The sequence below is a fragment of the Prionailurus viverrinus genome, chromosome C2, assembly GCF_022837055.1.
Source record: "Prionailurus viverrinus isolate Anna chromosome C2, UM_Priviv_1.0, whole genome shotgun sequence".
NCBI lineage: Eukaryota > Metazoa > Chordata > Mammalia > Carnivora > Felidae > Prionailurus > Prionailurus viverrinus.
This window is the reverse complement of record NC_062569.1, coordinates 36,125,881-36,150,649: the sequence shown is the minus strand read 5'-3', so window position 1 is coordinate 36,150,649 and position 24,769 is coordinate 36,125,881. Positions and strand designations below refer to the sequence as shown.

Sequence of the window (24,769 nt, the reverse complement as noted above, 5' to 3'; positions counted from 1 at the left end):
GCATGGGGAAAGTTATGGGAAGGCAAGTCCAGACTCCATAGTTACGAAGAGCATTCTAACAATGTTGGCTGCTTATTGTTCAAATAGACAACAGGGTGAGGTAATGAGCTTTTCATCAATCATTGACTTGCTCAAACACTAAAATCTAGTTAGACTAGGGTCAGAATGTATACCCACAGGAACTGACTGCAAAAAGACCACCCCTTTTACCACCCTGAGACCATGTACACAACACCACGGAATTCTGAGCCAAGGGTTAGGCTCAGAGCTACTGGAGGCCTAGAGACTTGCAGACTGTTTTGCATCTTAGTTTCAAAGTAATCAGCAAACAGCAAGCCATGACATCAGGCATTTCCTTTTATTAGCTCTTAGAAGACTCAGAGGTCCTGGGAACATTGCCTACAGTGATAGCCTCACTGAAGCATGTGTTGAGAAAAATACGTATGTATGTGTGTATATATGTCTATCTGTGGTACATTGCTGAGGTTGCTTCCTGCTCTGCGAGGAGCTCAGAAGCGCTTCTGGAGGGCAGTCTGGATGTTCTTCAGCAGGCCCCACTTAGCTCGGTTCTTCCCACGCCCATCTGGGGTTACCACCTGCAATCAGAAGCAGAGAACCATGGCACCAGTCACAAGGGAAACAGCAGCTTCCAGGAGATTGGCCACTGCTGTGCACCAGACCCTACACACAACATCTCATTAAGTCTTCATGAAGCAGGTGCCACTGACCCCACTGTATGAGTGAGAGGAAACTGAGGCTCAGAAGGACTGGATAACTTCTCACTTTTCTAAAGTCACATACCTAATATGTGGTGAGACTGGGATTTCACAGACCAGGTTCCATTTCCTTAAAAGGCACCTCATTTAACTGCATGCTGTGACTCCAGGTGGGCTTCACCATAGAATAGCTCTCCAGGTGACCCCCAGCCCCTGGAGATTGCTTCTGTCGTAGCTCTTATCATTTGTAAATTCCATCAAATGTGTTTGACTCTTAACAGACTGAGCATTCTGACTGGGGTGTGGGGGAAGTGACCATCTTTCATCTCTGTAATCCCAACATTGGCTATGGTAAAGAGAAGCTTCTTAGAGAAGTGGATGAAAGGTGAATAGAACCACAATATGTATATCTGCCAGTTGCCTCCCTCTGATGGTTCACACTGTCTGTGATCGCAGTGAGTGGTCAGAACTACCTGGAAAGGGGAGACTGCACTGAGCAAGTTTCTTACAAGTCTAACCGACTCAGCTTTACACGCGGATCTCCCTGCTTTTCTTTGAAGGTGCTAGGTTTCTCCATGCCTCTGGTCTGGCAGCATTCCCGTTCCTTCCCTGTACACATTGACTGAAGAGGCGGTTAGGGAGTGAGGCTGAGATCCAGGAATGAGAGCCCACTGGATCAGTAGGCTCTGTCTAGATGAATCAGGACTCACAGGGCAGATGGGGTGGAGGTGTGGTTTGGGTGGCAAAGAACGATGTTTGTACAATGTCCCTATATACAAAGCTAGTAAGTCTTTATGTTACCCATTGCTGGATAAAAATTGAGATAACACAAAGAGCCCTGGTAAGGGTAATAAAAATAGTGTTAAAGAAACACACTGAGAAATGGGGATGGGTGATAATGAAGGAATAACAGTGTTGTGGCAGAGTTGGGAATTGACTCATACAACATAGGGGAGTTGAATTTTGTCATAGTCAGGGTCTCCAGAGACAAAGATCATGTGTGATGTGTGGATGGAGCAGTAAGGATTGGGGCGTGCCTATGAACAAGGGGATCATATGAAAAAGGACAAAAGAAACAGAGAACAGTCTATGAGATACTGAAGTAATTGAAATAATTGACATCCCCTTCCTTACCCAAAATGCTCAGATGGTTTTCCAAATGAATTCTAAGAAACTTTTAAGAAAAGTTTGTTCTAGAAAGCAGGAAAAGAGCAAAAGCTTCCTACCTCATTTTATTAAGCTAATAAGATATTGATTCTGGAGCCAGATAAAAACAATATAGGCAAGACATTATAGGGCTAGTTCACTTATGATCATAGATACAATAATCCAAAATAAAATATGAGCTGAGTAAAACCAAGTATATTAAATAATCACAGCATGATCACATGGGGTTAATTCCATGAATGCAAGTCAAGATTAACATCAGAAAATCAATGTAATTCATTTCATTAATGCCTAAAGGAGAAGAATCATATGATTGTCTCAAATAATACAAAAAAAATTGCATAAGGTTGTACAAGCTCTCAGCAATTCAGAAGTGGAAGGAAATTTCCTTAATGAGAATTATACACCACAAAAACTAAATTAAAAATCATCATAACTCAATGGAGAAACATTAAGATTAGGAATAAGACAAGGATATCAAGTATTTCAGCCTCTATTTTCTGTAGGACTCATGGCCCTGGCCAAAGGTATAGGGAAAGAAAAGAAATAGAGGTTCAAGGATTGTAAGAAAGAGATATAACTATCATTATTCATAAATGATAGGACCATAGCCTGGAAAAGCAAGCAAAATCAACAGATAGACTCTCAGAATAATAAGAGAGTTTATCAGGATTTCTAGAATCAAGATTAACCTCCAAACACCAATGGCTTTTATTCTAAACCAGCAATACATTAGAAAATATAATCAAATGTAAGATAACATTCATAATATCTACAAAGTCTGTCAACTATCTGGTTAACCAGGAACATATAGTACCTCTATGAGAAGAATTTAAAAGCCCTAGTAAAGCACATTGAAGATGATTTAATAAATGTCAGACCTATTACAAAAATATCAAATGTCTCCACATTAACTTAGAGACTCAATGCTATCCTAATCAAATTCTATCTGGATTTTTTTTTTTTTTTTTTTTTTTTAGGAATTCAATTTACTCGCTCCAAAATTTATATGAAGGAACAAATTCCTATGATTAGATAAATAAACCTTAAAATAGAAAGAAGGGTAATGGGTAGACTTACCTTAGCAGTTCATCAAGACAAAGCAGAAAGCTAAGGTTAAACAATAAAACCAGTGTGGTATTGACATAAAAACAGACAAATAGACCAACAGGAGACTACAGAGAGCTCAGAGACAACTTTTGAATATATGGCACTTTAATATAAGATCGCAGTGGCACATATACCATATACTAATGGAAAAGACATTGCTTGGTAGATGCTATGGGAAAAACTGCCTCACTAGACGGTCAAAAATGTGCATCATTACCTGCCACTACACACAAAGGTGGGCTCTGGATGGATTAAAGTCCTAAGTTTGACAGGTAAAGTGAAAGTTAATAAAAGAATAATAAAAGAATATGAGGAAGATTATCTTTGTGAACTAATCCTATGGAAGGACTTTCTTAAATAAAACTTCAAAAGGTCAAACCAGAAGAAAAAAACAATTGATGACTTCAGTCATATCAAAATGGAAGTTTTCTGTTGTTTCATGAAATACACTATGAACAAAGTTAATAGGCAAATGTCAGAACAGAGAAGATATTAGCAATGTCTAAAAGCATTATCTGGAATATTTAAGAACATACTGCAGATCATCTAGAAAAAGAACAAATGCAATAGAAAAATGGGTGAAAGATATTTAGCAGGCTATTTACAGAAGAGGAAATCCTGAAAACTAACAAGCATGTGAAATGAAATTTCAAACAGTAAGGAGATTATCACACTTTGTACCCATTGGATTAACAAAATAGTAGAAAGATGGACCATGCCACATACAGGTGGGGCTTAGGCTATAGGGTCCCTCATTCATTCCTTATGGACACATTCATGCACACATTTAAATCAAGTATGCACATACTCTGTGATCCAGCAATTTCACTCATGGTATATTCTTTTTAAATTTTTTTTTTTTTTTCAACGTTTATTTATTTTTGGGACAGAGAGAGACAGAGCATGAACGGGGGAGGGGCAGAGAGAGAGGGAGACACAGAATCGGAAACTGGCTCCAGGCTCTGAGCCACCAGCCCAGAGCCTGACGCGGGGCTCGAACTCCCGGACCGCGAGATCGTGACCTGGCTGAAGTCGGACGCTTAACCGACTGCGCCACCCAGGCGCCCCAACTCATGGTATATTCTAATAAGGGCTGAATTATGTCCTCCCAAAATTCATATGTTGAAGTCCTACACCAACTACTTCAGAATGTGCCTGTATAGTTGACCATTGAACAATGCAGGGCTTAGGGGCACTGACCCCCATGCAGTCAAAGATCCATGTATAACTTTTGACTCCCCCAGAACTTAACTATTATTAGCCTACTGCTGACCAGAAGCCATACTGATGACTTGGTCAATTGGTCCATTAACATGGTCAATTAACATATTTTATGTATTTATTATATACTGTATTCTTACTATAAAGTAAGATAGTAAAATAAAATGTTATTAAGAAAATCATAAGGGGGCGCCTGGGTGGCGCAGTCGGTTAAGCGTCCGACTTCAGGCAGGTCACGATCTCGCGGTCCGTGAGTTCGAGCCCCGCCTCAGGCTCTGGGCTGATGGCTCAGAGCCTGGAGCCTGTTTCCGATTCTGTGTCTCCCTCTCTCTCTGCCCCTCCCCCATTCATGCTCTGTCTCTCTCTGTCCCCAAAATAAATAAAAACGTTAAAAAAAAAAAAAAAGAAAATCATAAGGAAGAGAAAATATAGTACTGTACTGTAAAAAGTCAGTGTATAAGTAAACCCACACAGTTCAAACCTATGTTGTTCAAGGGTCAACTGTATTTGGAGAGAGGCCCTTTAAAGAAGTGATTAAGTTAAAATGGGGTCGTTAGGGAGGGCCCTAATCCAATCTGACTGGTGTCCTTATAAAAGGAGGAAATGTGGACACACAGAGACCTGCCAAAGGTGCACTGGCATAGAGAAAAGGCCATGTGAGGGACTCAGGGAAAAGGCAAGTGTCTCCAGCCAAGGAGAGAGGCCTCAGAAGAAACCAGACCTGCCAACATCATGATTTTGGACTTCTGGTTTCCAGAACTGTGAGAAAATAAATTTCTGTTGTGTAAGCCAGCCAACCTGTAGCATTTTAGTATGGCAGTCCTAGCAAACAAATACAATGTTCCAGAGAAATTCTCATACCCCTATCCTGCCCACAAAGTGCCACGAATGAGGCTGTGCACCGCATCATTACTGGAGATCATCTGGGTGTCTGTCTTGGCTAAGTGAACAGGTGAAATATGGTGCCCAAATGCACATTGTGAAAGATGAGGCCGCATTAGGAGTAAGGGACTAAATGTGTATAACTACATTGCTACAGCATAAAAAACACAGTGTTCTGGGAGAAAAGGTGAGAAACAAAGTAGGGTTAAGTAGCACAACACTATTTGTGCAAATTACCAGCACATTCAAAACAATACATACCATGTAAGAACTCATAAAAGCAATAAGATATACATGAAACGTATTAGAATGGATGTCTGGGAAGGAATGGCTGCAGAAGGGAATACATACATAGACAAGAAAAGGGCCTTGCATAGGCCATTGTTGAAAATGGACCATGAACTGAAGTGTATGATTAATTCAACCCTCTGTGTATGAAGTTAAAAGTAATAGGTCCAGCTTGATCTAAATTATCCTCACTCCAGGGTTCATGTCTTTCTGCAGAGCAAGTAGAGAGCAGGTGATAGGATTCTCTATTTGCATGAAGGATCAAGCAGCAATTTGGAAAAGAATAAATCCTAAGGAGATAGGGAGTGCAAACCATTTTTCTCTCATTTCAGGGCAGGGGGTGGCTGTGAGTATGTGGGTGGGTGAGGTAGGTTTGGGGCAGTTATTCTGAGTGTATGATAGTGTGGGACAGTGTTGGTCTCTCAGATTGCCCTGCAACCCCACCTCCTGAAGATGCATATCTCAGCCTGGACAGGAGGTCTGAAGTAGAGACAGAGGTAAAACCAGTAGGGGGATTTCATGAAACCCAGGTAAGATGCCCAGGAAGGCCAGGCAGCCTGGCTCTGTGCCTAGAGTTCCAGCCTGGGCAGGAAGGGGTCAGCACTGCAGAGACTGAGAGTAGTTGGCAGGGCTGTTTCCTGAGCACATGGGAGACACCAGAGGTGACCCCCAATACAGACTGGGGAGGAATTTGCGGGGATGAGTGGGGGCGGGAATGGGTGCATTTCCTGAAGAGGTAATCAGGAAAAGCCCAGAAAAGTAGCAGTTTGTGACTATTGTTAGGCCTGAATTTTTACCTCCAAATGTGATGTAGCTGGGGATATCTGTTTTATAGACTGCGGTAGGCAGAATTTTGGCCCCCAAAGATATCCACGTTGTGATCTTGGGAACATGTGGATGTGTTATGTGTCACAGTAAAGGGGAATTAAAGTTCCTAGTCAGCTGGCTTTAAGACAGAGATTATGCTGAATCATCAGGTTGGTCCAATGTTATCACAAGAGTCCTTCAAAGAAAGAGGGAGCCAGAAGAGAGCCAGAGAGATGAAGATGTAAGAAGGACTCAACCTGATGTTGCTACCTTGGAAAATGCAGGAAGGGGCCATGAGCCCAGGAATGTGGGCTGCTGATAGCAGCTGGAGAAGGCAAGAAAATAAACTTTTCCGAGTCTTCAGAAGGAACACAGCCCTGCTCACACCTTGATTTTACTGGGTGACACCCATTTTGAAATTCTGATCTCTAGAATTGTAAGATAATAAGTTTGTATTGCTTAAGCTGCTGATTTGTTATGGTGGCAATGGGAAACCAGTGCACAGATAGAAAGTTAGGTTTGTCATGGGAAGACTTCCTGGAAGTTAGCAGAGATTTGAAGTCAGAGGGAGACAAAGTAAGGAGGCTCTTTTCAGAAATGTAGATGGTGGTCAGGAGGTACCCTGCGGATTAGAGGAAGAACAGGAAGAGAAACTGAGGATAAAGGATATATGACTTGCCTAAAAACACATTTCTTCATTCCTTCAAAACTATCAGGCTCTTGGATGTAAGAGGCTCTTGGCTGAAGGTTGTGGGCCGAGAGGAGTGAGGAAGGCCAGCAAGGCACCTGTCCACCTTGGGCTTACAGCCTAGTGGAGTTGGGCCTTGGGCCATGGCACACCAGGTCAAGTCCAATGCTCAATCTTGCCTCTCAGAAAAAAACTCCTGCTCTCACAGCTGTTGGCTTTGACAGTATTCTCCCAGAATGAGGTGCCAGGTCCCCAGGGTGGGGCCCACTGGCCCAGATTTAGCTGAATCTGACTGTGGTGCAGGAGAACAAAGAGCTCCAGCCTTGGATGAGAACTGAGTTCCCACTCAACTCTTTCTTCAGTTACATGAGAGCACTTTCCCTCTTGAGCCTAAGTTTCCTCATCTGTAAAATAGAGGCAATAATTCCCCACCTCCAGTGGTTGGCATGATCAGTGGTAACGAATACACGGTATCTGACAGGGAGTCGGCCTTCAATAAATGGGACCCTTAAAATGCATTCACGTTAATTTTCATGCTTTGTATATTATACTTCAAATAAAATCCCTTAAAAAATCAGCAAGTCACAGACTATGAAAATCAAATATGAAAGGTGTTATTTCGCTTCCTTTTCAAAAGTATGTATGATGGAAATATTGTATTTTGGATAAGAAATGATTCTGCTACCTCATTACAGCATTTTAAATGAAACCTTTCAGGAATACCTGCATAGGACCGATGCCAAAGGAAAAGTATTTCGATTTTATGGGAAAGAACTGAAGTCATTACTTTTATGAAGCTTTATAAATGTCATTCAAACACACCATCTTATTTTCATTTGCTATTGAAGCCTTTACTTATGCAAATCATGACAAATGTTAAGGAAACCAGTGTTTCCCCTAGAATGCTAATATAATCACAAAGAGGGAGGAAGAATTACTTCTGAAGGAAAAATCTATATTGCAGCTCTGCAAGTCAGATAAAAATGAAGCTTCCAGAAAACCTCATTAATTAGTGCTCTGCTCATTTAGAAATTGTGTTAAAAAGCAAAGAAACTGGAATGAGTTTCCTTCCCATATAGGGAGTACAAATTAATCGCATAAACACGATTTTAGGGGGAATGTTACTTCTTGACTGATTGCATAAAACACTTAGCTTTTGGGCATCTTATGGTACTTTGTAATTATTAATTTTATTCATCCATTTATTTCTTCACTCTTTAATTTAGACATTCATTCATATATTCATTTGTTTGATCACATTTTCAGTCATGTATTCATTCAATAACCATTAAGAACCTGTGATATGCACATTGCTGTGGTAAGCATTGTGGGAGAAAGATGAATTAGATGTGAAGTTTGTTCTCAGGGAGTTCAGAGCTTAAGAGGGAGGACAAAACATCTACTTAAGACGGGCCGACACACTTCAGTCTCTCCACTCCCTGTCCTTGTGCCTAGCATGTAAAAACGACAGGAGATACATTTAAAAATATTAGTAACAGCACTGAGTGCCTTTCATGGGCAAGGCATGTCTGAGGAATTTCTAAAAAATGAGAAGGCAGATGGAATTAGATGAAGGAAAAATCCATAGTCGAAAGGACATGCTGCAAAATATGGTAGCAGCTGTGGGTGTTCCATGCTTGGGAAAGAAGGGTGGCAACAAGAATTGGGCAATTGACAGGGTAGCTGGCTGGGGTAGAGTGAGAGGAGCAGGCAGGTCGACTTTCTCCTTCTGCCTCCTGCCCAGGTGAGTATCTGGCCTCCATGAGAGTGGGAAGGGGTTCATGTGGGTGCTGGCTCCAGAAGCAGTCCAGATTGACTAGAGAGCCTCTGTCTTCAGCTGATTTGCTACTGGTACAATGACCTACAGCATAATCCTGCCCCCACCCTACCTTGTGCTTCCCTCATCACTAGAAGTAGCAACCAATCAGATTCTCCTCTGCAAACATTTGTCCTGAGACAAAGGGAGGGTTGCTAGTTAGACTGTGTTGGTCACACAGAAGTTGGGCCAGGACAATCCAAAGCCACAAGCAAGCTGAATTTAGGGGAGGAAATACTACAAACTAGCTGAAAGTGGTGCAGATTCAGACAGAAGCAGACGTGGAAGTGTGGGCAGAGGGAGGACAGAGAGACAGAGACAGCGACAGAGAGATGGACAGAGGAAGGGAAAGAAACTGATGGCTTTCTAGTTCCCTTGAGGATTAGATGTTTGTCCTGGCTGGAAGTGGTCTCATGAGGCTCCTCTTTCTCTGTACCATACGTTTCCCTTTTCAAAAGCTGAAATGAATGAACTTACTGTCTTTCCTCTAAAGAATTCCTGATTAAGCCATAATCTACTGGTATCCCAAAGAACATCATTATGGTTCTACAGTACGATAGCCCTTGGTATTTTTCTTCCTTTTCTCCTTTGAGTATCAATAAAATTATACTCATGAACATATATCCCCCAGAGATATAAAGAAGAGTCAGCTTCGAATCACAAAGAAAGATAGGAATAATCATGTCCCTTTTTCTGGGGGATACCATTCTGACATGCTCAGTGGTTACTCCTTGACTTTCAGATAAGCAACAAATAAAATATTGCATGGGACATACTTACATTAAAAATTATTTGTTGTATGTGCCCTCTATTTATGTCTGTTAAATCTGGCACCCTACGCTTGCTTTGAATCACCACTGGGATTAACAATGAACTCTTTTTTTGTCCTTCTCATACCACAATTATTTGTTTAATAGACCCTGAGCTCCTTGAAGGTAAGGATTATGCCTTATTTTCCTCAGAATCTCTACATCCTAACAGAATGCCTGGCCCAAATGTTTTTTGAATCAAACTGAACTAACAATTCTTAGGCCTCATTTGCCAAGTTGGTTGAGGCCAGCAGCCCTCTCTTTGACTCTGAGTTAACAAGTTTTCTGGGATTAGAGGGGGCAGTCACACTGTGGGTTCTGTGATCTTGTGATCATCCTGACAGAGCTGCATCCAGAGCTTACAAAGAAAGTCTGAGAAAAAAAGTGTGCACAGTACCTTGCAGATGTCACTCCATTGTCCAGGACCATTATTGTTGATGGCTCTAACTTTAAACAGATACTCAGTGTTGGGGGTCAGGTTGTGCAGCTCCAGATTCTGCTGCATTATATCCCGAATTTGCCCACAGAGCTCTGTCTGTACATTGTTAGGAGGGGTAGTAACGAGTTCATAAAATTCCATCTCAAAAGAGTCCACATCTTCTGTTGGGCATGTCCAATAAACCTGTGAAGCAATGAACATATGGGTGTGGTACTAATATACACCATTCAGTTTTCTTTCCCGTAAAGATTTGTGTCATTAACTATCAGTGGGGCGGATTTAAGCTGACCCCATCCCCTCTAGCTGCTGAGGACTTCAATGTGGACTATGTGCAGCAGTCTTGAAAGGCTACCTGATAAGACCTGACATGATGCTCATAATGCATTTCAAGAACAGAAGAATGCTCCTCTGGGTTCTGTTACCATCAGTCAACATGGCAGTGACCATTGTTCTCTTGACACCATTAACCAAGGTAGCTGCCATTTATTGAATACCTTCTATGCGTCTGATTCTGTGTCAGACATTGCCTAACTCACCTAGTCATCACAACTCCCTGGAAGGGAGATTTTATTATCCCATCTTACAGTTGAGGCTCAGAAAGGTTACATTTAGCAAATTCCAATAGAACCACAGACTACTAGACAATGAAAAGTGTATCTGTTCCAAGCCTGTATTTTACACATAAGGAAGTAGAGTACCAGAGAGGTGCAATGGCTTACCCAAGGCATGAAGAATATATATTCACACTCAAAACATAATATATCAGCTTTCAGAAAGAGATATATTAACAAATATCAATTAGCAGATTGTGTCTGGCACATAAATATTTTGAAATGATTATATTTCTAAACAGATACTGTATTCTTTAAGCTTTAACAAATTTAAATGTTATTATGTTTATAAAGTTAATTTAAAATTACTCCTAAGTGCATAAAGTTTTGTGAATTTATAATTAATTTATAGTTATTTTTATATATTTATACTTTTAAAACTTTTTTTTTTTTAACGTTTATTTATTTTTGGGACAGAGAGAGACAGAGCATGAACGGGGGAGGGGCAGAGAGAGAGGGAGACACAGAATCGGAAACAGGCTCCAGGCTCTGAGCCATCAGCCCAGAGCCCGATGCGGGGCTCGAACTCACGGACCGCGAGATCGTGACCTGGCTGAAGTCGGACGCTTAACCGACTGCGCCACCCAGGCGCCCCAAAAAACTTTTTATAAATTTGTATAACTTGTCAGTAAAAATTAACTTATTTTTTTCTGAGTATCAAAACAAACATACTCATTATAAAAGACTTGGAAAATGCAGAAAAAATACAAGGGACAAAAATAAACATCACTTATAATCCCAAAATTCAGTTCAAAATTCATTTCCTTCCAATTTTAGAACATTCACAAGTACAGAAATGCATACAGTTTGGATTATATTGCTTTGATTCCTACTTCCTTTCATTTTTAATATTTTATACATTTCCCTGTATTATTAAAAACTTAGTAAAGCACCATTTTAATAGCTGTCCCATAAGTGATTTAATCTTTCAGTAGTCGAACATTTAGGTTGTTTCTAATTTTACACTCCAATTAATAATGATGCAATGAGGACTTTGGGGGCATGAATCTTCACCTGAATTTTTAATCATTTCTCTGGGAAAGTTTTCTAGAAATAAAATTGAGTTTTTAGGAAAAAATCCTTAGGATTTTTAAGATACGTATTTGACAAGTTATAAGACTAACTTTGAGAATGTTTTCTATGCCAAAAGCCTAAAGTGGGCTATTAGTCAACCATCATTTGAGAGAGAAGTCAGCACAGATTTCATCTTCGGCATCACTAAACACTAGGATTCCTGTATGATTTCCATTCCATGATCCTAATAGGGATCACTGATATCTTCACATCAAATACCACTATTTGGCAGTATATTTAGGTGTCCTCTCTTGACAGGCAATGACTTGACTTTCCTAGGCCCTTTTCTTGGGCTCTTGCAGGGACCACTAACCAGTGGCATGGGGTGACTGTTTTCCAAGCCCAATTATGGGGCAGACATCAGCAGAGCGAGAAACTGCCAATCTCCCAGGTCTAAGTTGCATGGAGAGACCTAATGCCATCACTGAGCTAATGTCACATACACTGGAGGCTTTGCTGATCTGGTATCATTTGGAAATGAAGGTTCGGTTACTCAGTTGTAGGTGTCTCTTATATGAAGGGTAGAGATACTTTGCTGTGTCTGATAGCCCATGGGAAGGTATATTCTACTTTTCAGAGTAAGGTCATTTTTGCTGTTGATTATAGACTCTAAAACATAGATTATGATGTCTCAGGAGAACAGCAAAGTAAAGCTTGGTCAGTGTCTGGCTTTCATTTTCTTGTTTTTAAACCCTTGATACTAAAGTGTGGTGTGCAGACTGGCAGCAATGGCAGCACCTGGAAGGTTGTTAGAAACAGAATTTCAGGGCCCCCTGAGACCCACTAAAACAGAATCTGCATTTTAACAAGACCTCCAGGTGCACATTAATGTTTGAGAACCAATGGTTTAGACTTCAAGGATGCTAAAAGTCTTTGGGAATGTTTTCAGATTATGAGGGCAAAAGATGGGCTCTGCCACATGAAAGCAGGCCATGGGCTGGCCTGGGAGATGTCCCTGTAGGGAACCCCAAGAGAGGCAAGTTATGCTCTAACAGGATCTCTAATTGCAAGTTAATCTTTTTCCTTCCTTGAACTTTAATAACACATTCTATAAACAGTTTGATTTAGGTTCAGCTGGATTTGAATGGAATGTTAAGGGAAAGGTTATTTGTCTGTGTTAGGTCAAGAGGGTCAAGGAGGAGTCATGTCTCCTGAAGTCAGATGATGGCAGTTGTAGAGGTCTGTGAGAGATCAACACTCCCTCCCTCTAAAACTGAATCTTATGAGATTAGAATTGTAATTCCATTGGGGATTATCCTTCTATTCTTTCCAAATCATAGAGAGTATGAATACTTTCTTTAGGAAAGGTAGCAATTTAGAGGAATCACTGCTGATAGATAATGGAGCCTATATTTCTAATTGGATTTTCTGTGTTCTCTCTACAATTACAGGCTTTGCCCCTGGGAAACATTACACCCTCCAAGCAGTCTCTTCAAATTACTTTGGTTCCCAAATTGGGTTGCATTTGAAATGGGGTTGGGGCCTTCAGATAGATTTTTGACTATGAGTTAAATACATTATTTGGTTTAAGCCAATATTGTGCTACTTAAGATTTTAGGAATTTAGGAGCAGATTTGAGTGACTGAACCCCAGAGGTCAAAGAGGTAAGTGCAACCTTTTCTGACTACCCACCTCCATTCCATACCACCCATCCTCCTGCCTTCCTCATGGGCCCAGAGCCTTCCTTACCTTGGCAGCTCTAGGATACACCAGAGTCTGGTAGATGACAATTGGGCCTGGGGTCTTCACAGAATCATCATTGAATGAGTACCAGTTGTGGAAGCTGTTGCTGTTCTGCACAGGCTGGTTTTCTGCCCCTGCGCTCCAGTACGTACAGAGGCCATCTGTGGGTTTGGCAGGTGTGGCTGACTGGGCTCGCCCATAGGCTTCCAGACCCATTTTGGCCTTCTCACCACTGGTGGTGTTGAAGGACAGCAAGGAGGAACTTCGCTGGTATATCTGCTGGTTGCCAAAGCTGTGAGTGCTGAAAGTGACCTTCCTGGAGATCATCATTTCTGAGTGCATGGGATAAGGGGAGGGCAGGGACTCCCCTGAGGAGCATACCTTCTTGGGCCCTGTGGGGAAGAGCTGGTGGATGGCATTGGAGAGCTCAGCGAAGTCCAAGGGCATGCAGTGCAAGGAGTGTAGCCGGAGTTGTGGGTCAGGCCTAAAAGTGCTCTGGATGCCATCCTCGATCTGGTCCACCAGAATTTTGGCCGACTGCAGGAATGCCACCTGGCCTGTCTCCTTCAGTGCTTCCTTGGAATAGGCGATCAGACCATCCATTTCGTTCACTTTCATGGTTGTGACGTACACGTATTTTTCAATCTCCTTCTGCCTGGACACCTCTAGATTCTCTATCTGCTCCATGATGTACTTCTCCTTCTCCTGTAGAATGTTGCGCAGCTTGAGAAATCCATTTCGAATCTCTTTTCGCTTCATCTCCTTGTCCGCTCTAAAGCTATTTTTTAAAATGTTGAACTCCATTAGGTCATTATCAATCTCATAGCGGACTGCAAAACAACCAGGTTAGTTACTTTCGTTAAAATTTTCATCTCCCCAGGTGTCAAAGCTGACTGCAGGGAATTCCCTCAGATTCCATGAAAGTGGGTGGAGAGGGAGGGAGGGCAGTTGTAGTTGAACTGCAATAGGCCTGAACAGGTTTATGAGATGCATCTGGCCTCCCTCAGGATTACCCCCCCCCCCCCCCCCCACTGCCTCCTTGTCTAATACTTCCCTCAGGAATCCCAGCCATTCTTTCCTTGGCATAGTTATAGCTATAGTAATCCCTGCGGCTCTGGGTTGGAATTGAAAGTTCAAGGCCACCCTTGATATGAGTTTCAGACATCACGTGTCAGCATGTTGGACTTGAGAAGAGGTGATGTCTCAAAGTGACTGGTTTTCCCTGTGTGAAAGCTAAGCTTCTGCAGGGGCAAGAGAAAGAACTAAATTTCTGATGACTTCTTCTAAATGCTGCCTTGCCTCATTCACCAAAACCCAGCCCTAGACAACAGTAGGAAATCAGCTGGGCTTCCTCTCTTGCCTTTTCCTCATTTCTTTCTAAAAAAGAGTCTGCTATTGCACTTCAAAGAGAACCCAGTTTGTTCTGGATCCTCTTACATGGTTTTTGGATTTTAAGTTCACTCAGTCATTCAACAAACATTTACTGGATACCTATGTCACATGCCTTCCAAGGTACTAGGGATACAGATATGAATATGAGAGGGCACCGATGCTCAAGACACTCATAAACCCAAGGATACTATAGTGTAGAGGATGCTATGATTGAGAGTACGTGGTACATCTCTCTGAAATGAGTACCTTTGTTGGCTTTACAGTGATTTAGGCATCAGGCAGTGACAGTGATGTGAAGACATGTCAACCTTCTGTGGCCTAGTCTAAAGGTAAGGTCCTCCCTTGATAGGCCAACTTTGTAGTGAATTGATGGGCTATAATCCTCATCAGATTTTACTCAGGAGTAGGCGTGCCCAAGATTTTTTTGTACTTTGTTCTTAACATATTCCCAGGTGCACAGTCAGCTGGACCTTTGTGGGTTGTGGCCATTTTAACAATGATGTGCATTTGAGTAAGAGAAACCCAGGAGTCCTGTCAGACCATGAGAACAGGGAGCATGGCTCTCTTAGTTCTCACTATGACTAGGGTGTGTAGAAGGGCTTGAAAGGTATTTATTGAGTGAAAGCCATTCTGTCCTGTTTTCTGACATCATTGGGGTAAGTGTTACTCTCCGGCCTATTTTGTGAAGCCGCTATTTCCTCTGCCGACCTCCTCCCTCAGGCTGGCACAGAAGGGATGAGGAAGCAATGCAGACAGGGGCTGAACAGGAAACTATCAGGGTGATTGCAGAGGAGCTGAGAAATGCTTCCTGCCCTCCCCAGTGCAAGCGCTACTGTGGCTTATGGCAGCTGAAATTCCACTTTGTTCATTAATTTCTTTGACTATTCAATAGTTATTCACTGCCAAAGAATCTTGCATAGGAAATTCCTTGCTTCATTAGAGATTAATTAAGTTTATGTAAAGTCCCGAGAGGTAGCATAAAAATTCCTTAGGTGAGGGGGAAAGAGGCAGCACCACGAGAAAAGAAAGAGGAAGCCAGAAGAAGCACCCCTCCTCCCATCTTAGAAATATGGCAGCTTTGCAAGAGCTGGTCCTAGAGCAAAGTTAAGTCCATATCTCTCTCAGGAAATACACTAAAAGTAGCTATTATTTATTAAATATTATGGGCCAGATCTATATAATTCACATATTATGGATCATATCTCTCTATTATAATATATTACATATATCTTCCTATGAGGAAGATATTGTTCCTATTGATAGATAAGGAAACTAAGGCTCAGGGAGATTAAGTTACTGTCCAGTGTCACACAGCAAGTATATGGGAGAAACCAAGGCCTGTCTCTAATTCTATTTATCTGAGTCCAAAGCCTATGTTCTTAATTGTTCCAGTCATGGTTCTCAGTCGTCTGTGAGCACCAGAATCTTCTGGGAGAATTTTAAAGAAAACTCTCCTCTTGGCCTCACTTGCTGAGATTATGAATTGGCCTGAGTTGGGGCTCAGGAATCCAGGTGAGGCAGTTAGCAGCTGCCGGGAATCTTCTGGGGATCTTGTTAAAAGTGCAGATTCCCACAAAATCGGTATGGGTGAGGCCTGAGGTTCTGCATGCCTACCGGGCTCCTGGATGGTGTCATTGCTGCTGGCCCTAGTTAGTAAAACTCTCCAGGGGGTTCCAGTGTGCACCTGGGGGTCGACACCACAGCTTCAATCGACCCAAACTAGGTCTTTCCTCCAGGACCCAGAGTTTCTCAGTGTATTGTCAGATCACCTGATTTTGAAGTACTTGAAGATTTATTTAAAATGTAGATTTATGGCACCTTCCCCCAAAATAAGTTGAGTCCTTAAAAGCAAGTTTGAACTCTGGTTAAAAAAATTTGAGGGGTGGAGGCACCTTTCAGTCAGTTCAGAGTCTGACTTCAGCTCAGGTCATGATCTCATGATGTGTGAGTTCAAGTCCTGCATTGGACTCTGTGCTGACAGCTCAGAGCCTGGATCCTGCTTTGGAATCTGTGCATCCCTCTTTCTCTGCCCTCCCTCCCCCACCCCCCGGCCCCCGCTCATGCTCTGTTTCTCTCCCTCTCTATCTCAAAAATAAATAAACATTTAAAAAAATTTTTTTAAATTAAAAAAATTTGAGGGGTGGGGGAGGGGGTTCCCTCAGAAAGGATGGACAGGGTAAATTCTCTACCTACATATAAATGGATATTCCATACGAGGGAAACAAAAGCAAAAATGAACTATTGGGATCTCATCAAAATAAAAATGTTCTGCACAGCAAAGGAAATAATCAGCAAAACTAAAGGCAACTGACAGAATTTGCAAATTACATATCAGATAAAGGGTTAGTATCCAAAATCTATAAAGAACTTACCAACTCAACACCCAAAGAACAAATAATCCAGCGAAGAAATGGGCAAAAGACATGAACAGACAGTTCTCCAAAGAAGACATCCAGATGGCCAACAGACACATGAAAAAATGCTTCACTTCACTCATCATCAGGGAAATACAAATCAAAACCACAATGAGATACCACCTCACACCTGTCAGAATGGCTAACATTAACAACTCAGGCAACAATAGATGTTGGCAAGGATGCAGATAAAGAGGATCTCTTTTGCGCTGCTGGTGGCAATGAAAGCTCGTGCTGCCACTCTGGAAAACAGTATGGAGGTTCTTCAAAAAATAAAAAATAGAACTACCTAAGGACGCAGTAATTGCACTACTAGGTATTTATCCAAGGGATACAGGTATGCTGTTTCGAAGGGACACATGCACCCCCATGTTTATAGCAGCACTATCTACAATAGCCAAAGTATGGAGAGAGCCCACATGCCCACTGATGGATGAATGGATAAAGAAGATGTGGTATATATGTACACAATGGAGTGTTACTTGGCAATCAAAAAGAATGAAATCTTGCCATTTGCAACTATGTGGATGGAACTAGAGGGTATTATGCTAAGCGAAATTAGTCAGAGAAAGACAAACATCATATAACTTCACTCATATGAGGACTTTAAGACACAGAACAGATGAACATAAGGGAAACGAAGCAAAAATAATATAAAAACAGGGAGGGGGACAAAACAGAAGAGACTCTTAAATATGGAGAACAAACAGAGGGTTACTGGAGGTGTTGGGGGGGGGGATGGGCTAAATGGGTAAGGGCATTAAGGAATCTACTCCTGAAATCATTGTTACACTATATGCTAACTAATTTGGATGTAAATTTAAATAAATAAATAAATAAATAAATAAATAAATAAATAAATAAATAAATGGATATGCCATGAAGGTGACCCCTGTGTCCTTCCAATTGCTGGGCTCTTTGGAATTTGAACTGATGTCCCCTCATATTGAATTGAATTTCATTGTCTGGCTTCTAGGTGCTCTGGACTCTGAGAAAACTATCCTAGGTTTCTTCTGTGTTAAAGGCTCAGGCCTCTTATAGTTGCATGGGGGGCACAGCAGACTATAGTCAGCAACCCCTTCCCGTGCTGAGGCCCCAGAGAATCCAGCTGAGCCCAGGCAGTGAGTCCACCTTAAGAAACCCTCTGGGAACCAGTGGGACTACCCATTTGCTTGGTAATGTGGCTCCTATAGAGTTTCTTTAATATAGAGATTTCCCTGATGGTGGTTCCAAAACAGAATAAATATCAATCGACAAACAATGTTTCCTAGTATAAGTAATTGAGAAATGAAGGTATTCCTGAAACACCCATGCTGGTGAGAGGTCCTAGGTGACAGAGTTAGCAAAGTCCATCTCTGACCCATCTCTACATCCAATAGGACCTTTATGTGCAGCTCAGAGAAAAACTCTCCCACTCATATGTTCAGGCATATTTACACATGGACACAAAGGGAAAGGGCTGGGGTGATCCGGGGCACTTTGGTCACTTGATGCAGGCCGGTCCTTAAGGAAATGAGATAGACCACAGATTGTGAGGGTGGTAGTGGTGGTGGTGGTTTCTGTTGTGTTCCAGTCCTCCAGTCTTTAGATTCTGGTTGCTGTTTAGCACAGAGAAGGTTGTCAAAGGAATGTTATGGATTTAACATGGATGTTGGAGTCAGATAGATTGGGTCTGCCATTTACAAGTTGCCTTGTGCCAGTGAATTCGTGGAATCCCCATTGTCCTATTCATGGAGGGAATTTCAGTTCCTGTACTGCAGGAGGAGTGAGGAGACCAGGCATACTTCTTCTAAAGGGCCTGGGCAAAGTAGGCCTATATTCAAGGAAGCTATTCCCAGGGGCTAAGAGCCCTAAAAGGATGCCGGAGATCCTCATGTCTAATCAAGTGGATCCACACCCAGAAATTATGAGGCTCTTGACTGAACCCTGCAAGATATTGTTGTACTGGGTTCCAGCATGGAAACTAGGCTCAGTTTCCCTTAACCAAAATGTACTATTTTATAGGTAACCAATATAAAATAACCTTGAGCAGGCATGCAGAGGAAAAACCAGCCGTTGACCAGAATGTTATTGGCTATTTCTGAGTTTTTCTGTTATTATGTGTTTGTTACCAGTTTGTTTACTTTGGTGTTTGCAAGTTTTGGGGAAAACGCTGTCGGGGAAAATTTTAAATTGAAATAATTCTCAACATCGATTTAATTTTTTCCCTCTGGAAATTGGGAAAACACCGAAGATACTCAACTTTTGTGACAAAACCCTTCAGAAAGGCTCACAGAACTTCAGGATACTGGAAGATGAAACTCATCATTTTCCAAAGGAGGAAATGAGGCCCAAGGTCATGAAGATTATAACCAAGATTATAGAATCTTTCTGCACGGATTATGTGCCAGATACTTTTTTGCCTGCTTCACATAGAATAACCCATTTAATCCTCACAATCACCCAGCGGAGTTACTACCGCTGTGCCCATTTTATAGGTGAGAAAGCCAAGGCCCAGGGAGGTTAGGAGGCTGGTGATGGTTGCCCGGCGTGCACACCAGGCCAGTGCCTGGCAGCCTGGCTCAGTGTTTCCCAGTGCTTGGACTGGCCCACCAGGTGGGGGAGGCTCTCACCAAGCAGACTGCCTGGAGCCGTTCTCCCCATCAGTACCTGAACTAGGGGTGACTGTGCAGGGGAGGGGAGGGGACCAGGACCTGCTTTGAACTTGGCGATGGCGCTGAAGAGGGCGGCCGCCCTCTCGGAGCAGGCGTCGATGAGGTTGACGGTGTCGTGGCCGTTGTGGAATGCCGTCTTGCAGAAGGTGCAGAGCAGCTGGTTGTCCTGGCTGCAGTACTCGACGATGCGGCTGGACGGGTGGTGGATGCAGATCTTCTCGTCCTGGTCCTCGGAGCTGGTGTCCACGAAGACGTGGTCCTGCATGGCCACGTCCGAGTGGAAGGCCTTGAGGCAGTCATTGCAGAGGTTGAGGCGGCACGTGATGCAGCGCTTGTAGGCGATGCGCCGACTGCGGCACACCTGGCAAAGGGTGGGCCCGGTGGAGCGGTCGAAGCGCCACTTGAGGTAGCCGTGCTGCTGCATGTAGCGCTTGGTGAGGCGCCCGCGCAGATAGTTCTCCGGCAGCTGCATCTTGTGGCTGTAGGGCATGCAGTGCGAGCGGCTGCACACGGGGCAGACGAGGATGAAGAAGTTCTCGGTGACCTCGGCGTGCTTCTGCAGCTGCCGCAGGCACTTCTCGCACAGGCTGTGGTTGCAGGGCAGCATGAATGAGTGCAGGTGCAGCCGGTTACACAGGGGGCACGAGAGATGGTGCACCAGGTTGCTGTTGGCGGGCATCGTCTTCACCTCATCGACCTGGGTGTCGCTGCTGCCGATGCGCAGCGCGGTCTTGGAGCTGGAAGGAGAAGCGGACACGGGAGGACTTCAGGAGGCCGGCTCCAGAGCTCACCCCATTTATGGCCTCTGGAAGAACTGGGGGTCACTGCCAGGCAGGCCAGTGTGATGGTGGGGAGCACAGGCTCTGTGCCAGGGCACTGGGGTTCTAAGCCTGCCTCCAACATCCTTTAGCTGGGTGACCTCAGGGCAGTTAATTGACCTCTCTCTGCCTTTTGCCTCGTTATAAAATTGGTAGTCACATTATAGTTTCTTGAGGGGACTAAAACTACATTTAATACCTACAAAGCTTGACTGAGAGCAGTCCTGGGAACACAGTAAGTGCTGAACGACTGCACATTGTGAATTTTGAAGACGAGAAAGCAGGACAGACTGGTCTGGCACCATCAGTGGGGCCTCAGTGCTCTGTTGCCCATCAGAATACCAACACCCGACACAGCCATTCTGGGACTGTGATGGAGCAAAACAGAAATAAGACCACTTCCTCCTGTTTGAACGCAGGCAAGACAAGAACATCGTCCAAACCACAAAACGACCAGATCTCGCCTATCCTGGTTCATGGGAGCGACTGCTGCTTTTTCACCGATTGCAGCATTTGGTGCCCTGTGACCTTCCCATCTTGTAAACCAGATTTTTATTAAGATACCTGATAGGAGATTTACCCCCACTTCCTCACCTGAAATGAGCCTAAATTTCATAATAACTTGCAGATGCCTTCTTACCGAGACACCTTACTCTTAACCATGGTGTATGTTCTCACTTGGTGCAGTGACTCAGTAAATCCAATCTTGTCCACCTACAAGCATGTTCTTGCTTGGCAGGCATTGGCATCATCAGTATTACAGTATATAGGGTAGAACACAGAAGAGGATGGGTAAAGTGTCCTCAGGACACCAGGAGGTCAGTCCCTTGAACTAAGCCTAGAACCAGCAGACCGACAGGTAAGAGTTAAGGGTCTAGGCTCTAGGGACAGATTGTTCATGGTGGAATGTACCCCTTTAGAGCTGCACCTTTGAGACGAATTTCTTAATCCCTCCCATTCTCACTTTTCTCATCTGTAATCCAATGGTCAAAGCTAACGATACTATTTCCTTCATGAGAATTTTACAAAGTCTACATGAGGTAATCCATGATAAAGTGACTAACTGCTGATACATAGTAAGGACTCAATAAATGTGGCCTCGGCAATTAGTCCCCTCTGGTACTGGCCAGCTAATGTCCACAGTAGAGGAAAAGAGTGGTCACGTCCATGAGAAGTATATGGTTCTATTATTTGTGTGTGTGTGTGTGTGTGTGTGTGTGTGTGTGTGTGTTGATTATTTGTCTGAGGTGGATTTCATGTATTTAATTGTAGGAACCATGGATGAGGTAAAAGCATACTTGTAAAATTCAAATGCATATTTTAAGAAGCTACAATCAGGGCAAAAGCAGTTTATGAAAATAAATGAATTAGCTGTGGGGATGGAGGTAAACAGATATACAATTTGTGATTGATCCTGTCTCTTATCTTCTGTTCACATTAGTGATATTTGGGTGTTGATCTTGACATTGTGGCTGTATTTTCTTCTGCTTCTGACTTGTTGAGGTTCCTGTATGCTCCTATCTCCTTCCCCATGGGCCTATGTCTCAGAGCCCAGACAGTCAAAGGTGTTGCCAAAGCATACTGAATGGGAATGGCCCTGTGGTGGCAGAGAATGCCTTTTGTGGCACTCAGGCTCCTGAAAAGTTCATCCCTTAAGGATTTGGATGCTGGGTCCTAGGCCTGCTGGCCTCGATGTTCTCAGCCCATTCCCTCTCTGCTTTCTCAGTCTCCTGCCTGGGCCTTCAAGGGGTCACTGGAGCGACAGTGAGTTGTACACGTGATAGCTGGATGAACCTCTTTAGTTCGAGAAGGTAGGACTCTGAGAATCATGGTGTAATATAAAAAGGGAGATGGCATGGTGTAATATAAAGCGGGAGGGAAGGGGACATTGGTAGAAGAAACAGCAGGGCTGAAAGGCAGCCCAGGGAGTTTGGGTGGAGGTCAAAAAGGAAGTGGGAAAGAAATGAGAAAGTCAGAAAGAGATGCTTGAGACCAGAGTGGGCTGGATGAGCAAGGTGTTGAGCAGGAAGTGGTGATGAGGAGCAGGGGGAGGCAGGGATTCAGAAACCAGGAGAGAGGCCAGATGGAAGACAAGCCTCAGTGTTCCCACTGCCCACCTCCTGACACTTGCAATAGCGTCTCTGACTATCCTCTGAAAGCCTCAGGCTTGGACCCGGGCATTCAGTGGCTGTGGCTCCATGCCCAAACAGCCACCAGACCCAGCAGCCTTGCCTTCTTGCTGAGATATCTGGCCTCTCCTCCCATGCACACACCCTCCCTTCAATTCAGGCCTGTTCCCCTAGCACCTGGGTTCTCACTGTGTCACCCGGAAGGTCTCCTGGCTTCCCTCTGATCCCTCCAGGCCATCTGCATTTTAGTATCACTTGGGGTGGCTTTTACAATTCTGATGTCCAGGTGATCCCCCAGACCAATGAAATCAGAATGTCTGGCAGTGAGGACCTTTGTAAAGACCCCCAGGTGATTCCTGTAAAGCAAAGTTTGGGAGTTAACTGACCTAAGGCATCTTCCCACAACACCAATGTCATCCCTCCTCCGTTGAACTGTGGCCAGTGACTCTCCATGGCTGATATGCAGGAAATGGGGTATTGAGTCAGGAGAGAGGAATGTGGATGCTACTTTCTGCACCTGAGAACCTCTGGACTTGCATCCAGAACCCCTGGATCCTCTACTCATGCAAACACCACAAGAGCTCCCTGAATGGAGAGTAGTGTCTGTTAAGCATCTCCTAAGTGCTAAACTGCAAGATGGATCATATCCTTCTCCTGAATTCACTGAAACTTTACTCACAGAATTGTTTTTCCAGCCTGAAAGGCTTCAAACCTGCGTCTCATTTTTCTGCCTCTCCAAAAGCTCTCCTCTTATGGTTCTGAGCTGTGATCTTTCCTTCTCTAAGAAGTCTGCCCTTGCTACTCCAAACTCCCCTCACATGTGACATAAAAGGACTGCCTTGGTCAGAGCAGGAAGAGAATATGCAATTGCTTGTCACAGAGCATTCATGCCCCATGTGAGTAACTGAGACCCTGAGATGCATGACTTCCAGGTGGGAAGAATGAGAAGGCTGGCAGGAGTTGGTCCGGGGTACTTATAAAGGACATAGGGGTCAAAAGTGGCCTGTGGAAGTTACTACTTTTCCAATAAATGTTGAAGGTATCAAAAGTTCAGAGGAGGAAGAGAAAGGGCAACTTATATTTTTAAATCCCGTAACAGATTACAAGGTGCATACGTTAATCCCCAAACCCACCGAATCACAACAGATCCTATACTCTCCATTTTGCAGTGCAACATTTTTAAGTTAAGACACAGATTCCGGGTTCAAAATCTGGCTGCGTCTTACTAGCTGTGTGATCCTGGGCAACTTCACCTTCCAAAGGCTCCGTTTCCTCGTTGGTGTGGTGGGCGTGCTGTGAGGGTTGCTGGGGGGCACACAGTGCCTGGCAAGTGGCTTATACGCTGAGTATTAGCCACTACTATTTAGTGCAGGTGAGAGAGCCCAGTGCCTATTCACACAGCTGGTGGGGCATGGATGTGGGACTCAGGGCTAGAGGTGGTCACTGGCTGTTTAGGACAGGCTTAATTGCTACAAAGTTCTTGGCCTCCTTTTTTCCGAGGGAGAAAGGGACTTGGGGCGGGGGTACGTATGGAGCCCACAGCTGGCAAGGGCCCCGTCGGGCACCCGGCACTTACGAGGTACGGATGCTCCTGAGGCGGCCCTTGTGGAACGTGATGGTGGCATTGCGGCAGCAGCGGCTCTCATAGTAGTAGCACTGGAGGTTGCTGCTGGTCGTGCAGCAGCACTTGCAGTTGGGGTCATTGGCCCAGGAGCAGCAGCACCAGTGGCAGTTGGGGTTCTCAGAGCAGGTGCAGTGGCAGCACTGGCAATTGCGCTCATCTTTGTAAGGGCAGGGGAAGCAGGTGCAGTTCCGCTCTGAGGTGAAGAGGAACTTGCAGCACAGACAGGAGCATAGTTGAGGACAACATCTCTGCCATGTACAACATGGAGAGCAAACACACATGGCAGTCTCCATGGCGCCTACATGATGGCTACCGGCTGCCCAGAGCTCTTGACGCCTTCTCTACCAGAATCCTGTGGGCTCCCAGGCAGGAGTCCCTCCTCCCTCTGATGAGGTCCTCAACTTGGAGATTGCAAGAGGTTGGCTGT

At 43.8% G+C, this 24,769-nt stretch overlaps 1 protein-coding gene across 1 annotated transcript; it reads right to left on the bottom strand.

The window, feature by feature from the left end:
* Positions 1–376: 376 nt before the first annotated feature.
* Positions 377–24,769, bottom strand: TRIM42 (tripartite motif containing 42). The gene is made up of 5 exons (XM_047875442.1): positions 24,295–24,769; positions 19,811–20,508; positions 13,318–14,141; positions 9,902–10,126; positions 377–596 (listed from the first exon to the last, which is right to left on the bottom strand). Exons 1-5 carry the CDS (start codon positions 24,633–24,635, stop codon positions 510–512), a joined length of 2,175 nt encoding a protein of 724 aa, XP_047731398.1. The 5' UTR covers positions 24,636–24,769; the 3' UTR covers positions 377–509.

Bases quoted from the DNA above. Each gene is read 5' to 3' on its own strand.
- TRIM42 (XM_047875442.1), bottom strand. From the start codon at position 24,635: ATGGAGACTGCCATGTGTGTTTGCTCTCCATGTTGTACATGGCAGAGA. The intron at 20,509-24,294 runs GTAAGTGCCGGG...TTCTCCTTCCAG, and splicing joins CTCAGGAGCATCCGTACCTC to CTCCAAGACCGCGCTGCGCA. The intron at 10,127-13,317 runs GTAAGGAAGGCT...ATTGCTTCACAG, and splicing joins TGTATCCTAGAGCTGCCAAG to GTTTATTGGACATGCCCAAC.